This window comes from Athene cunicularia, assembly GCF_003259725.1.
Source record: "Athene cunicularia isolate RWA chromosome 12 unlocalized genomic scaffold, athCun1 chr12_part1, whole genome shotgun sequence".
Taxonomy (NCBI): Eukaryota; Metazoa; Chordata; class Aves; order Strigiformes; family Strigidae; genus Athene; species Athene cunicularia.
Genome location: NW_020799116.1, coordinates 9925893 through 9940722, shown reverse-complemented (window position 1 = coordinate 9940722; position 14830 = coordinate 9925893). Strand labels below are relative to the sequence as shown.

Genomic DNA, 14830 nt, shown 5'->3' with positions numbered 1-14830 from the left:
TTGCTTGAGTTCAGTGATAATTCCCAGATAGTATTGAATTTATGGAAGGCATATTTTTAAAAATATTTATTGGAGAATGTCTTTCCTTCAAAACACGCATTTCCCTTACAACACTGTTTTTCCACTTCTATTGGTGCAGTTTTGCCAATGAAAGCATGTTTTTTAAAAAATAATTTCCTGCTCATCAGATGTTGACTCAAATTTTATGCTATTAATGTTCCTCTACTGCTTTTCTATTCTGCTGTTTCTGGTCTCTTCCTTCTGTTCCACACAGCCCACAAAAGCATCTCATCTCTCTGTGTCCCTCTTTCTCCCTCATTACTGCAGACACTTCTACCTCTTCCCATGCTGGCACCTCATGTTCACCGCACTCTGATACATCCCAGCCTAGTTCTTTTTATTTTTTCCTATTTGTGGTTATATAACATAGACTTTGTATAACTCTTGAATGATTCTTATTTAATTGGTGTAAGAGTGTTTAATTCTTTAGAGTTTCATTTTTTGCTGCACCCCAGGTGAATTAAGGGGAGGTGTAGAGTTTTAAAGTTTTAAGTTTAGGGTGTCTTTTGGTGCTGTTGGTTGATGCTGTCCACTGCAACTGGCTCCAGCAACCTGTTAATTCCTGCACAACTCGTTCAGTGTTCTGATTTTCATGTGGTGGAAACAACCTGCAGGGTCCCTTCCCTTTCCTGCTCTTGCAACATCGACATTTGCTGCATTTTATTAGCAATATCTCTGTGGATGTGAGAGACTTGGGTGGGCTTTGCTGAATGAGACTAATGTAAGCAAAGACAGGAGCAGTATTTCAAACTGAAAACCCAGTTGTCTTTAGTGCTTTGGCTTGTGAAGAAAAATGCCTTGAGGGTGGGAGGTTGTTTCTGCTTGCTCTGTCCTGGAGCCTTGAGGGCTGGGGCACCAGTGGGTTTAGGCAGTGGGGCTGTGTTACAGGCTCTGCATCAGGGCTGGGGCTCAAGCTGGAGGAGCAGTGCCTCGGTCCTGGGCTGCAGGAGCACGTTAATGTGCCAGAGCTGCTGCTCTTTCACCAAAATTTTGATTGAAAAATACTCCAGTGTGTAACCTGCTGTACTGTTACCTTCATACAGATAAATGTGGTACTACAAAATGAAAGTTCGGTAGTGTGTCACAGCACTGAGAGATTTTTGTAAAGGTTGCTGTGAAATTACATGATTTCCCTGTAACGCCAGTCTGACAAAAATGAAACTGTGGAGATAATTCCCCAGTGGCCAGTGAATCTTCTCTGCAGTGAGAAATCACCCTAATTCTTTGCACGCTTTGAGTAATGTTCACTTCTGCACTGTTAATATTTTTCTCCTTTCTACCTCCAACAATAATTGATGATTACATCTTGTCCCTCCCTCTCACCTCAGCATGATTCTCCCAGGCTTGAGCCAAAGCCCAAGGAAGGCAGCAGGTCTCATTTGCTCCATGTGCAGCTCTGCTATGCTATGTCCAAGTGCTGTATGCCTGCAGGCAGCATGCACGGGTTAGCAGGCCATGCATCCAGCTCTTCTGTGGAGTGGATACAAGTATTTTTAGGAAACTTAAAAACTATGCCAAGTGTATGCTCAGCTTCTGGTATCTGTCTGAAATAGTATAAAATACGTAGTCGCAGAAATGCCTTCATGTAAACAATCTTGGGGTATAGCATGGTGGGGTTTGCTTATGCCAGTAGGTGATTTAAGTGATGGTCAAGATTTTTTTTTGGTGTAGTTTGGGTTTTTTTTTTTAAAGAAGCAAATTTGTCTTATTTTCTCCAGAAGTTCACATTACCAATATAGCTTTTACAACATGCTGAGGCTGTTATTTTTTTTTCTTAAGAGCTCAGGCTGGTATCTCATTTCTTTTTGATAATGTGACTTTTACCGGGGTGAACAGGTTGTGAATTAGTACTTCATTATGCACTGACATCGAACAAAGTCCCCACTTCACAATTAAGTATTCAAGAAAATGGTTTAAGATTTGGTTGTCTGACTCATTTAAGGTACTTGAACATCCTATCGGTACAGAAGTATATATAAAATATATTTTAACAAGTTCTGATGCTTTGAATAATAATGAGTCTAATGAAGTAATGGAATAAATATTTTTGTGGCTTTTAAGGGACAGTTTGTAGTGCATGAACTCTTTCTGCAATTATCAAAACATAGCAGAATTGCTAATAAATGTGTATTGACAACAAATATCAATTGATGTAAGTGATAAAATGCTTGGGTGTTACTGGGCTTGGAGTTGGAAACCTACTGAATCTTGCTTTTCTCTAGGGAGTGAATGTATCCTATGTATTACTTAAAACAAACAAAAACACTTAAATAATTAGAAGTTGGTATAATTTCTAGAAGCCTCTACTAACCTAATGCAGATCGTATGTACAGATACGTATGACTGGGGTGAAATACCACACGGGTTTCCTGGCACAATGCGATACAAATCGGTGCTGCCACAAGCTAGGAATTGTGTCTGGAGCAGCTTTGCCATCAAAAAATCTCTGGATTTCTCATAACATGATGCTCTAGGTCTTCTCAAAGCGTAGGTATAATACTTGATCTGATCTTGTATGATCCGTTTGCTTACGTTCTTTGGTTACACAAACCTGCTTTTGGTTACAGAAACCAGAAACTTTTTAGGAAGTACTTGCAGTGAACCACAATGAATGTGGTCAATAGGTGTGTGTTCTGCAGGTAGAATAAGATTTAATCTTCTTGCATGTTGACATCAGGAGTGAACAAGGTCTGTCTGTCCTACAGACGCTTCAGGTAATGTATACTCTCCCCCTCATGAATTCACAAATCCGTATATTTTAATAACTGTGGATATCAGACAAACTTTTCTATGCTTCTGTTCCAAACGCATAAACAGCTCTTCCAAAGCAGAGGCAGTGAAAATGATGCTTGTGTTACTTTTACTCCATATTTTGAAATCTTTCTTAACAACATGCTTGAGACATAAAACTTAGCTTGTTAAACGGAAGGAGAGAGAACCCAGTGGAATATGTGGTTTTCATATCCTTGCTGTTTGTATGTGAAAGAATGCATTTCATTGTTCTTTTCAGGCAGAATAAGACTTTTCAATAAAGCTGAATTACATTTTCTTGCTCCATTTTATTGCAATGGCATGTGTATTTTCAGTTGATGTCACTTTATGCACTTGTTACTAAAGCAATGAGGCAAATATATGTATTGCCTGGGAAGGGAGAAGAAAATGCTGTTTCAGGAGTCAGAAAAGTCTCAGTTGCTAATTTTAAACTTCTATATGGCAAACTATAAACAGGCAATAAAAACATTTAATTTGCAAATTACACAGATCTAGATTGGTTTTAAGTTGAATTTTTTTTGTGTAGTCAGGTTTTTGTAACACTTTTACCAAAATATTTTCAGTGCTATGATTAGAGACTTTGCCTGCTAGACTTAAGTAGTAAAGTTGCTCATTTCCTACTGGAATAGTAGCATTTCAGATAAAAGTGTGGCATAATAAATAGTAATAAATGCAAATAAGAAGTAAAAAGATGTAGGCAAGAGTATTTACTTAAAACACTTTATTTTGGTGATGAGTTTGAGAAAGTAGATAGCTTTAAAAACCTGATGATGAATAGGACAATGCATAGATCAATAGATAAAACACAAATACTTCATATTCTTCTTCATTCAAACAAAACAGTGGGAGGTTGTCAGCCCATGGGGTGCTGAAAAGTGAGCCCTGGTCTGACTCATCACTGCTCAAAACCATCTTCTGTCCTGTTCTTATCTTTGCTCTTAGTTTCCAGTTATATTTTATCTATTAAGACATTTCAGCAGGATAAGAGCCTCTGAATTCAGAGATACAAATCGATCTGTAAAAGTAAACATTGTTTTCCATTATTTGCCCACCTTTTACAGTATTTTATTTACCCTGTCAGTTTTCTGAGAACTTAATGTTCCTTCCCAAAGTTTTCGTATAATAGCAAGTTTTGTTAGAAGATACTGCACTTCTCCCTAGTGTTATTGCTGTTAGGATACTGGCTTTATTAAAAAATAAAAATAAAAAAATTTAAAAAAAAAAATACAAGCAAACTAAAAACCCTCCAAACCAATCTGTTCTGATATTCCACCAAGCAGGACTGGCTTTGACCTTTACTCTGAATATGCTACAGAGAATCCTGAAAACCACATTAGAATCTCATATAAGCAGGGAGTACTTCCCAAGGTCAGAGTTTCAACTTCATTGTATAATGCTAATAGAGAACTCTATTACTATTTTGCATGGTGATTTTTAATTATTTTCAAAGTGGTGCCCGTCAATGTGTAAAGAGAATATACAAGTACATAAATGAACTAAGCGATGATATTTCTGCAGCTGTGTGATTAGTCTGGTAGTTAAACCACTCTAAAAGGTAGGATGGAGAGCTTCCTGCTAATTAGCCAAAATTATTCTTTCATTGTAGTATGGCTCATATTCTTCATTTTCTGATGGATTCTGCATTGCTTCTTGTTGCCCAAAAAACTATTCCCCTGTGAGAGCGGTCTTCATCTGCAATCAGTGATTAATAACTTCTGCAGTACAACATTGCAACAGATCAGCCTGCAGAGCTGCAGTGGGTCCCCGCCGGGTACCTGCAGGATAACGAGGATGTGCCTTTCTGAACACCTTGGCATGTCCCATAGGTCACATCCCTTCCAATAGGGGCTCCCAGGCCACTCCCATCCTGCTCATACAGTGTGTGTCAGTGCAAAGAACTGAGTTTCTGAAGGTCTTTATTTTCAATAAATGAATACATGTGCTTAGAAAGCAGTGATAAACCATTTCATTTTAATTACAGAAATTGTGTCTTACGTAAGATAGATACATGACTCATAGAGGTTGTGATGTAAGAGGGTGAGATTTGATGTAAATTCTATGCGTAAAATTTTTTTTTTTTGTAAACTTGAAAACAGCTATGCAATTTAAATTTTAGTCCTAACATGGAATAGTGTGTGTCGTTTGGGTTCTTCCTTTTGGTGACTTGGGGGAGTTGTGTCAGGGCAACTAATGAATCTATGTTGTTGTGGAAGGAAGAGAAGAATGCTTAGAAAGCCTGACATGAATTGCAAGGCATGCTGTTTTAATGTCCCACTGAAATTGGTTTGGCTGTGGTTTTATATGACCTCCATAACGTTTCCAGTGGAAGGATCCAAACCTATTCTGTGCATGAAAACGTAGGCCCTGAGATGTACCTGCACAGAAATTCAGTTGGAAAGCTGAAAACAGCCCTTTCAAGTAACTCTCTTAGGAGCTTTATGTGCAGTAGCAAAGAATAATACAATAATATCTTACTGCAGCATTAAATGGATTTTTTTTTAAATGAAGCATTAAAATTCTAATCACCCTTGTTCAGTGTTCTGACTGTAACAGCTGTTGCTTTTCAATATTAAAAAATACTGTATTTTGGGAAATAGCTACTCTTGGTCAACTCACTACTATTATTCTTGGTTATAAAGACAGCCTTACTTTAAAGACTGTGTGTTAGTACCCTTTACAAAGTTATAAACCAATGTTTTTTAAAAACTGTCTTCTGTTTGGTTTTATTATGGAAAAAAATATATGGTTCATTCACAGAAAAATATTTCTTAGTGTAGTACCTCAATCTTAGTTTGTGTTGAATGTTCTATCTAGCTTAATTCAAGGACATAATGAGGCCATGCTTTCTTGGATCTTGAGTCACCAGGTAGAGGGAAAGTTAATTTAGATTTATGATAAAATACTGCTGCTCCACAATTTTGCAGTTATTATATACTCAGTAGCATTTGCCTCCCCTCTTACACAACTTAAAAAGATCACAGAAGACCTGAAGCCAGGCAAGGCAGAGAGCTGAGTCAATGTGCCAAGGTGCACAGTGCCTGCCTTCACCAGAGCTTAGCAATGTTACAAGGGATTCTGCCATGGGAAGATGGTTGAGGGGTTTCTTTTCTGTTTGAAAAGATGTATCCATTTTCTGAATAGCTGAGTTATTAGCGTTATTTTACGGTTGGTTAGAGGAGCTCAGTAGGATCTTGATGCTATTTTCATCAGAGCATTTCAGAAGAAACAGTGACTTAAGGACCTATTTTTAAGTTATGTTTATGATTCCTTTTTGGCTATCAAAATTAGGGTAGCATAAGCCTAGCATAAGAACAAAATTAGCCATAAGATCTGTTTAATTATGTTCTTGTAAATTAGTTCACTTCAGTCCTAATTCTGTCATCCTCCCTCGTGTTGAACAGTCATTTCTCTTGCAACTGATTTACTGAAATCGCTGAACTTAATTGCCTGGTAAGAGATTTGATGTCAGGGTTTGAGAACTTGAAAGTCCTGTATATTTAGTCTCTTTCCTAATACACAGCTCACCTTTCTTTCAAAAACAGATCTTGAAAACTCACGGACGAAAATGAGAAGTGCGGTGTCAGTTCGAGAGGGGCAGGGAGTCGTGCTGCTCTGCGGACCGCCCCCCCGGGCAGGAGGTAAGAGACCTTTCAGGCTTCGTGCTTCCACCAGAGCTGATGGACTGTAAAGGGTAATAACTCCCTGAAAATGCAGAAGAGAACAAGAATGAAACCTGGTTTCTGAAGTAAATACAGAGAGAGAGAAAACAAAACCAAATGGGGATGGGAGGGGGGGAAGTACTTAAGAGGATTTACTTTTATCTTGGAACAGCTTGCTAGCTCCTAGTAATTTCTGTGCACTTAACATGTCTGATTTTTATTATATTTCCAGTAATTAATTGAGTATCTTCTGGAGTTAAATTCTGCCCAATTTCACAATTGCCAAGCCTCGATGAATCTGGTTTTCGCTACGACTAGACAGTTGCAAAGGGTAGATTGTTGTCTTTTAATTATGCTAGTATCTGCCTGTTTTTTGCAATCAAGACATTTGATAGTGTAATGTAATGATGCTGGCATAATTTAAAACACTGCTGTCTTGAGGCAGGGGATGAGAAAACTGAATGTATGGATTCTTGGTAGACCAAAAGTTACAAGTATGTCTTATCATTCATTCTGCATCTTCAGTCTTTGACTAATTGCTATTGAGCCTCAAGTACTATTTGAAAGTAACTGGTTTTATTTGTTTTTAATTGATATGGAGTCTCATTATTGAAGGGCTGTGGTGTTAAACATCAGGTTTGATTGCAAAGACAAGGTAATATAAGCTAAACACTGAATACAATAGTAATAGGTATTGTGGCTTCTTAAATTTGGAAGAGACCAGGCAGACACAGGCATAAAGTGGCAATTTTACCGCTGTCTGAGCTAGCAGAATTTTTCACTCTCTGATCTGATACATACTCTTAAATCATCTTTATAGCTTAAAACAGCTTTGTCTTTTCAGCTGCTGAGAAAATGGGTCATTCTCCCAGCTATCTATAAGAATTAGAATGATTAAATTTTGCTTCTATATGCAGTCCAAATTCTGAATTGCTCCACTCACTCTTATACGCCCAGAGGTGATCGCCAAACTGACTGCAACTCTGCCTGACTCTTGCAATGTTTAAGTTTGAGGTGTTAAACAGGAGGTGATACAAAGCATGCTCATATTGCTACGAATGTTGGTTCAAATCAACACTTGAAAGAGGTGAGAATTTCTTTTGCAGTCAGCAGATGGGATATGATTGACACCCCCACACACTAATTGTGTTATTCAGGAAAAAAAGAGAACTGAGGGCTCCCTGAATTTATCAAATGGAATTGAGAACTGGTACCAGAATTATGTAAAATCCTTGGGTTTGTCTGAGGGTTGGAGGATTAACCATTAAAGTTTTCAGGAGACAGGGAGCAAGGTGGAAAAAATTCTTACTTTCTTCACTAAAACAAACCTATAGCATGTTGACATCAAGCCCACAGTGCCTCTAGATCTGGCACGGTAGGATGCAGGTCGGTAAGTCTTAGATAAAATACCCATCTGTTAAGCAGAAGTAGTTTGTTAGGAATAGCAGGAATGGTTTAGGAACAGCTAACCTGACCTGAGGGATCTGAGGCATCTCAGCCCTTTTCCAGATCAGTGATCTGATTATTTTTTTCTCCTGTTTCTTTGCTTCTGTATTTGTTGCGCTGAGCTATCAAATACTTTCAGACAATACTAGTTCCAAAAATCTTCTCAAATACCTTGTTTTCTCTTCCCCTTAAGCCCCTGACATACTCTTTGTGTTCTGTCATGTCATGAAATTTCTGAGGTGTTGCTAGCTTAATTGCACTTATTTTTTACATTATTTGTAAGGAGTCTTCAAGAAGAGACTTGATTTAAATTGTGATTATTCCTCCATATGCAGCATTGCAGTTACCGTAGAAAACAATGTTGGTCCCAAAAGAAATACCAGTTCATAGTATGTAAAAAGGATGCTTCCCTTCTTCTACAATTTGGCATTTTTTTCTTTGTTTATCTTAGCAACATACAATAATATAATAGGAATATCAGGTAATATGAATATCCCCTTTCAGTGGGGAGCAAATTATTCCTTCAGTTAATGGTACTTCTGTCCTTTTGAAGTTTGCAGTTCTAGTTCCATTAGGGTACGGACATCTGCCACTTAAACCAACAATGAAACTCCATTTAGCTTCATACACATCAGGTCATAAATGGAGCTTGTACTTCAGCTTTGTTTCTGTCATGGCCGTTGGTGTGCTGGGGGAAGAAGACGGTGCTTAATGCTTCCAGTTGAGGGTGCACAGATCCGTTTTATATTTCTGTCATTAAACATGAGCTGTACCACAAACCCCTCCAATATTTTCTTTAGAGTTAGCGCATTTCCCTTTTTGGCATTCTCTTTTATAGCAGTCTTGTTTGAGATTTACTGAACAGGAGATTTGATAAATGACTGGCTTTGTGTGTGCAGTCTTTCTCCCAACTATTTTATTAATTCAACTGGTTCTTACGTTAGGTGTTGTAAATTGTATTATAATTGAGCAGTGATTTTTGGATAATTAAGATGGTTATCTGTCATTGTTCTGCATGACCATACTTCTGTACATAATTCTGTTATAGAGAACCTGTAAAAATACCCTGGTTTTCCCACAAAGCAGTAAATCATCTCTCTCATACTCAAAAGATAAAATTACATCTAAAATTGATTTATGTAGATCTTCTGCTGTCGTCTTCAGTTGTTATAACCAGTAAATTGTACTGAACTCTATACAGCTGTTGTGACTGTTTACTTGTTATGCCTTTGGCTTTAAAGGACCGTTGATGTAACAAACATTTCAACATACAAAACTTAATATTGGACACACTTAACATACAGCCAGTTAAAAAACATTCATGTGAGGCTAATTTTTTTCCATTCTGCCAAGAATGGAAAAGGCTAGACATACGGAGATCTAAAAATGAATTTTCTCTACTATTGATTTTGTTCCAAAATCAGTATCTAAGGAGTGACAAAACCCCAAGTAAAGCAAATCTCAAGTCCCTTTAGGGCTTTACCTACTGTTACTACTCTATGTGTATCTTGATTATCATGTAGCTTATCTTCAGCTATTATTTCTATTTGCTATATAGTGATTTATATTTGCTTTTTTTTTTTTTTTTTTTTTTTTTTTTTTTTTTTTTTGATTTATGAGGTATATGCTGCTCTACAGGTGAGGAAGCAGCAATGAGGCATAGACCTTTTACATTGTCTGTGGTGGTTTCAGGACTGCTTTAGACACAGAGAAAAAGATGATTTTTCATGGTATAAGTAAAGATTTGCTTGAGGATTATGCAGACATTTCAAAGAATTCAGGCTTGCCTGGAAAAACTAGGCATTAGTCTGTGTTGGTGATTATACTCCCACTTACCTTGTTGCTGTGTGGAATATGACCATAGCCCACAAGAATTTAGGTAAATGGCAAGAACATTGTAGAGGCAACAAAAACTGTTGCTTGGAAGTTGCAAGGAAATTCTGCTTGTGTTATATTCATGACTAGCCTCGTGTGATATGTGTTCCTATTTCATGTGGTATGGCAAGGATAGTTCTGCATCTACAAAGTAGCAGGAATGTTCTTCATCTTACTATCATGCTCTGATAAATGTCGACTTAATCAATAAACAAGACTATTTGAAATATAGTGATCAATTTAGCTTATAGCATATTATTTTAAAGTTGTGACATGCTGATAAGAAATAATATTAAGTCATGGAAAAATAGTTCCCAATGTATTGCTCACTGTTTAATATGACAAATCATTCAGTGAATAATGTCATGTCTGTTGCAAATTGGTATTTAGACTTGCAGATTTTTGCTCATGTCTGTTGTATTGCCATTTGGAGACCTGCAAGTTCCAGCAAGACTGTGCTTCATGAATAACATGGCATGGAAAGTATCACGTATGCCAGAAATATTTTGATGCTTTGAATATTTCTTTTCTGAAACTCTTGAATATCAACATACTACTTTTCTGGGAACTGCAAATTTAATTGATTTTGCTTACTTTGCTTTGGAAACATTTCATACCCTTAAAACAAAGCCAAATCAAACTGATAGAACTCCAGAATACTGTTTCTTTTCTACTGCTCATCAGAGTGTTTTCAGAAGGTGGAAAGCATCCTGGTTTTGCATCTTTATTTTTTTGTTTTTGTTGCAGATTGTGGATGACACTCATCTGGGCATGAGCAATAAATCATACTTGCAGTAGGCACGTTATGAGGTTTTCGCACAAAAATGCATTCTAAGGAGAATAGTATGTTGAATATTGTAAAAGCAATGGCCTTAAAAATGGTTCCATAGTGTTCTTGAGCTGATCTCAATCTGCCAAGGAGAAATGGTATTTTTATTTTAAAATATATTTTGCAGTAGTCCTGCTGGTGTCATCATCATCTGCACAAATTTCAGCTGACAGTTTGAAATCGAATGGTACGCAAGTGACACTTATATTTGTCCATATGAAGGACAATAATACACGTTCACAGCTGGAATTTACGATGATTTCTATCTGTCAGAGCATCATTTTCACCACTAGGAACAAACCAGTGCTATAGAGTCAGTCTCTTGTGTTCTGCACTTTGTCAAATGCAGTCTTTCTAAAGCACTACTTCTTTTGATAAACCTGTGTTCCAGACTGAAGTAAACCAGACTAAAGTTAGCATATCCTTACATATTTGTGCAACATTTGCAGGTACTTTACAGTACTTATTTTTAAGCTAGTATGGAGGTGTATAACTGGCCTAAAACTTTCAGCAAAAGATGCATGATTCCAGTCTGGGAAAGGGCAAACTGGACAAGCACGTACCACTCCCAAGTTTGTACAAAACTCTATTGACTCCATGTTTCATTATGCGCATCAGTGACACTGAACAGATGAATATATTAGTATTTCTATTTTCTATCTTGGATATTTGTTTGTCTTTTAGTCTTAAACTAAGAGATGTATCTAGATCATGAAGGATAGCTTCATAGCCAGGTAGTCAGTAGATCATAAAGCCTCGAAGCATCTGTGATCAGTAATAATAGCTCTCATAAATTTTGCACTACATCTTGAATACCCACTACAAAATTATGAGAACATTGCAGCTTTTTTTTTAAGGAAAGATTCTAGCCTTTGAGTATTCTTTTTTTTTTTTTAAGTAGCATTCCCAACTATACAAATGAAAAAAACAAACCAATATTCTTAAATCTCAGTATTTTAAAGCTAGATTTTTCTTTTCATTAGTGGGGTGAGAGAGCATGTCAGAACCTACAGTCTTGGGTAGTCAAGGGTGTGATTTCACCTGTAGTCCAAGAAGGAGTTTTTCATAAGACTAGATCAGCTCGTGCTAGCTGCAGAACATTGGTTCTCGCTAAGATTCAGAGAGTTGAATACATACAGTACTAGCATGTATAATGTGGGCTGTTGTGGAGAGAGCAAGGAGTAGAGCAGACTTTTGTGGGAATAATACAGCATAAGTTTCATCAGCAAAATGTGGGCACTCTGCAAGACCTCAAAAGGCTCTGGGATTTGCACTATATATAGCCCTCTTTCCTGAACCTGAATAAACTGAAAGAGGCAGCAATATGGGATAAGAATTTTTTGATGGGAAACAATGCCTCATGGTGGTGAGGTATTTGTTGTAAGAAGGGGAGATGGAAAGAAAGAGGGAGAGCTAGATTAGGCAGAACTAAATTGCAAGGAAAAAGGTTCAGGTTTAGCCTTTTCACTTAGCTAGTCCCAGGTATCTCAGGTATGCTTTGGGAAAAATAGGAGAAAATTGGAGAAAATAACTGTGTTTAGCCCTCTACCAAGATTATCTTTATCCCTAAATTGTTACTGTGGGGGTCTTTCTCCTCCAGCTCTTTATCTTCTCTACTAAAATATTTGAGGTTTTCTTTGAAAACAAGATAATGCATTAGAAAGAGGCAGAGGGAGATGGCTGCAGTCCCAGCACACAGTCATAGCTGATCATTACACTCTTAACAAGAGTACTGAAAGTAATTTTTGTTTTTCACAGGGGTTTACCAAGTACCTTCTCCTAAATTAGTGCAAGATTACCAAATGAAATTTGTCACTAATTACTACTTCCATCTATAAACATTAGTACGTTCCTTTGAAAATTTACTCTTGGGTATTTCTATTTGTTTCCCTTAGTTTAGCTCCCTAATATTTAACATTCAGAAGAAATCAGATGTGTTTTAGTTGAGCAATAAACTAAACTATCATCTTTTTATCCTCAAAATTATTATAGGCAGGAAGCAATTTAAAATACTTCCAACTATTGAAAAAGCACAACAGAGTTGTTAAAACTGCTCTGAGCAATTAAATGTAAAGTTCTAGGGACATGATTAAAAGAACAATTTGTCATTTGAAATGGATATGGCTAATGGGTACGTATTTAAATATTGCTTCCTAAAGCAGTTTCTTACTTTTCTACATACTTCCAGAGTACGAACAATTTGATCAGAGCCAGTACACTTTGAATGACACAGTTAGTCTTAAACAATTAGTTCAAAAATGTGATAAAGAGAAACTAATCCATCATCCCGCACAGCTACAGGGGAAGTGAAATTGGGTTTTTATTCAGCACTGGAACGCAAATGTAGAAAAGTGTTTTGTTAGACTCTCCTATTAGCATCTGGATTTCCTTCGGAGCACCAAGGAACATTTAACCTGCCAGTTAAGGAGCACTTTTATATTACAAAGTCATGTTTAGTTTGAAACTTAACACGAGTTAATGGTCAGATCCCGCATGTGACAGGATGGGGGTGGCAGGAAGACAGACAGCAGGCAAGGCCATACTGCTGAGCTGCTTTTCCAGTGGATACGCTGTTTGGAAATACACTTACCACGAGTTTTTCTGTGGTATTAATAAAGAAATAACACTGCCACTCTTGGACATCTGTGTTTCCCAAGGATGAGCTTAGAAATGTTCATGTTCTAATGACAGTAGTGTGCTTTGCTTCTGATGCTGCTTCGAAAGCCTTAGAAAATTGTTGAGTATAAAGACCAGACCTTTAGTGGGCTATGCTGCGTGACCAGAGCTCTGTCACCTGTGGCAGCCACCAGACTAGTGTGTGCAGTTGCTACTTAGCTGGTTCTGTGGTTGTGGTGTAGGTGAGGGAGCAGCAGAGAAAAATAGAATCTATGCTGCTACTGTTTAAAGAATTGCATCTTTTTTTACATCACACTAGCTTATTTCAAAATCAGAAAACAAGTGGACTCTTACCACATTCCATTTAAAAATGAAAATTAAGTGTTAGCCTGAAGTAGGAACCTTGCAATTTCAGCTAAAACATTTCAATATTCTCATTAAATGTCTAGATTGAAATTGCAGAATATTACATAGGTGTCTTGCACTGCTCTCACTGTTCTGGTTATTCCATATGCAGAAGTTGCATGCCTAATTACCTGCACAGCATGCTGAAAATTGATCTTTTTATTTTATCTATAAAATAATTCACCTTTTATGCCAACATTACTAATAGTATACATTAGTTTCAAATCAGAGTGTTTCCATTATGCTCTGGAATAAAATTAGTTTCTCAAGATACGTTCTTCACTTTTTGTATCTGGACGCAGATTCCCGTCATGCAGTTTACATTTTGTATAAACCAGAATATCTTCAGCCAAAAGAGAGTTATTCTAAAGAGTTCAGGGGGAATTTCAGAAGCATTTATAAATCTCCAAACATTTTTTTTCCCCAAACTGGGAAAATGTTACAACTATTTTAACCAGGTACTCACTGTCTTGCCTTACTCCTGCTGACCACAATTCAAGCGCTGTTACAGTGCTTTCTTTGTAATTGTCATTATTTTTCTATAGAAAACATCAACAAAAAGTAAACTACCAACCTACAGTTTATAGATAGATTGTGCTCTGAAGTGTGACTGCAGCTAAAGACCTTTGTGTTATTAGTGATATAACTACTTGCATGCAAACAGTACAGGATCCCCCTCGGAAATACACAGACTGTGGTCTGTTTCGTTTCGCCCAGCTGAACATACTTAGGACAACTTTTCCATTTCTGGGTATTTAAAGTGCTCAAGAATATACCCTAAACCCCTGAAATCATGTATAATTTATTTCCAATAAAATTCCAAAGAGTTTTTTCATTGTCAAAATGATATCACTTTTGACATCAGCACCTGAAAACTTTATAATATCCAGTTTACGCCTACGTTATGGGATCCCATATTGGAGTATGTAAACACCTTGCCTTACTCTTACAGTGCATAAAGGTTGTTCTACAAATAAAAATCTTAATGTTTGCCAAAAAAACTGAGAAAGGTGTGATTTATTTTATGGCAAAGATAAAGTATTATCTGTTTTTTTGGCCAAAGTGCAGGCACCAAGAATAGCATTGCAGCAGGTTGTGCTGGCTTGCTAAAGGAAGGATGGAGTACTCAAGGTGGTGGGCTAAGTCTAATAAAGTAGCTAGAGTTTGC

At 37.1% G+C, this 14830-nt stretch overlaps 1 protein-coding gene across 3 annotated transcripts in view; it reads left to right on the top strand.

Moving 5' to 3' along the window:
• CNTN3 (contactin 3) overlaps window positions 1-14830 on the top strand; it is an 82476-nt gene that overhangs the window by 22405 nt on the left and 45241 nt on the right. For all 3 annotated transcript variants that reach the window (XM_026857432.1, XM_026857433.1, XM_026857431.1), the window contains exon 2: window positions 6375-6470. In XM_026857432.1, coding sequence (XP_026713233.1) covers window positions 6375-6470 — 96 coding nt within the window. The remainder of the gene's footprint in view (window positions 1-6374; window positions 6471-14830) is intronic.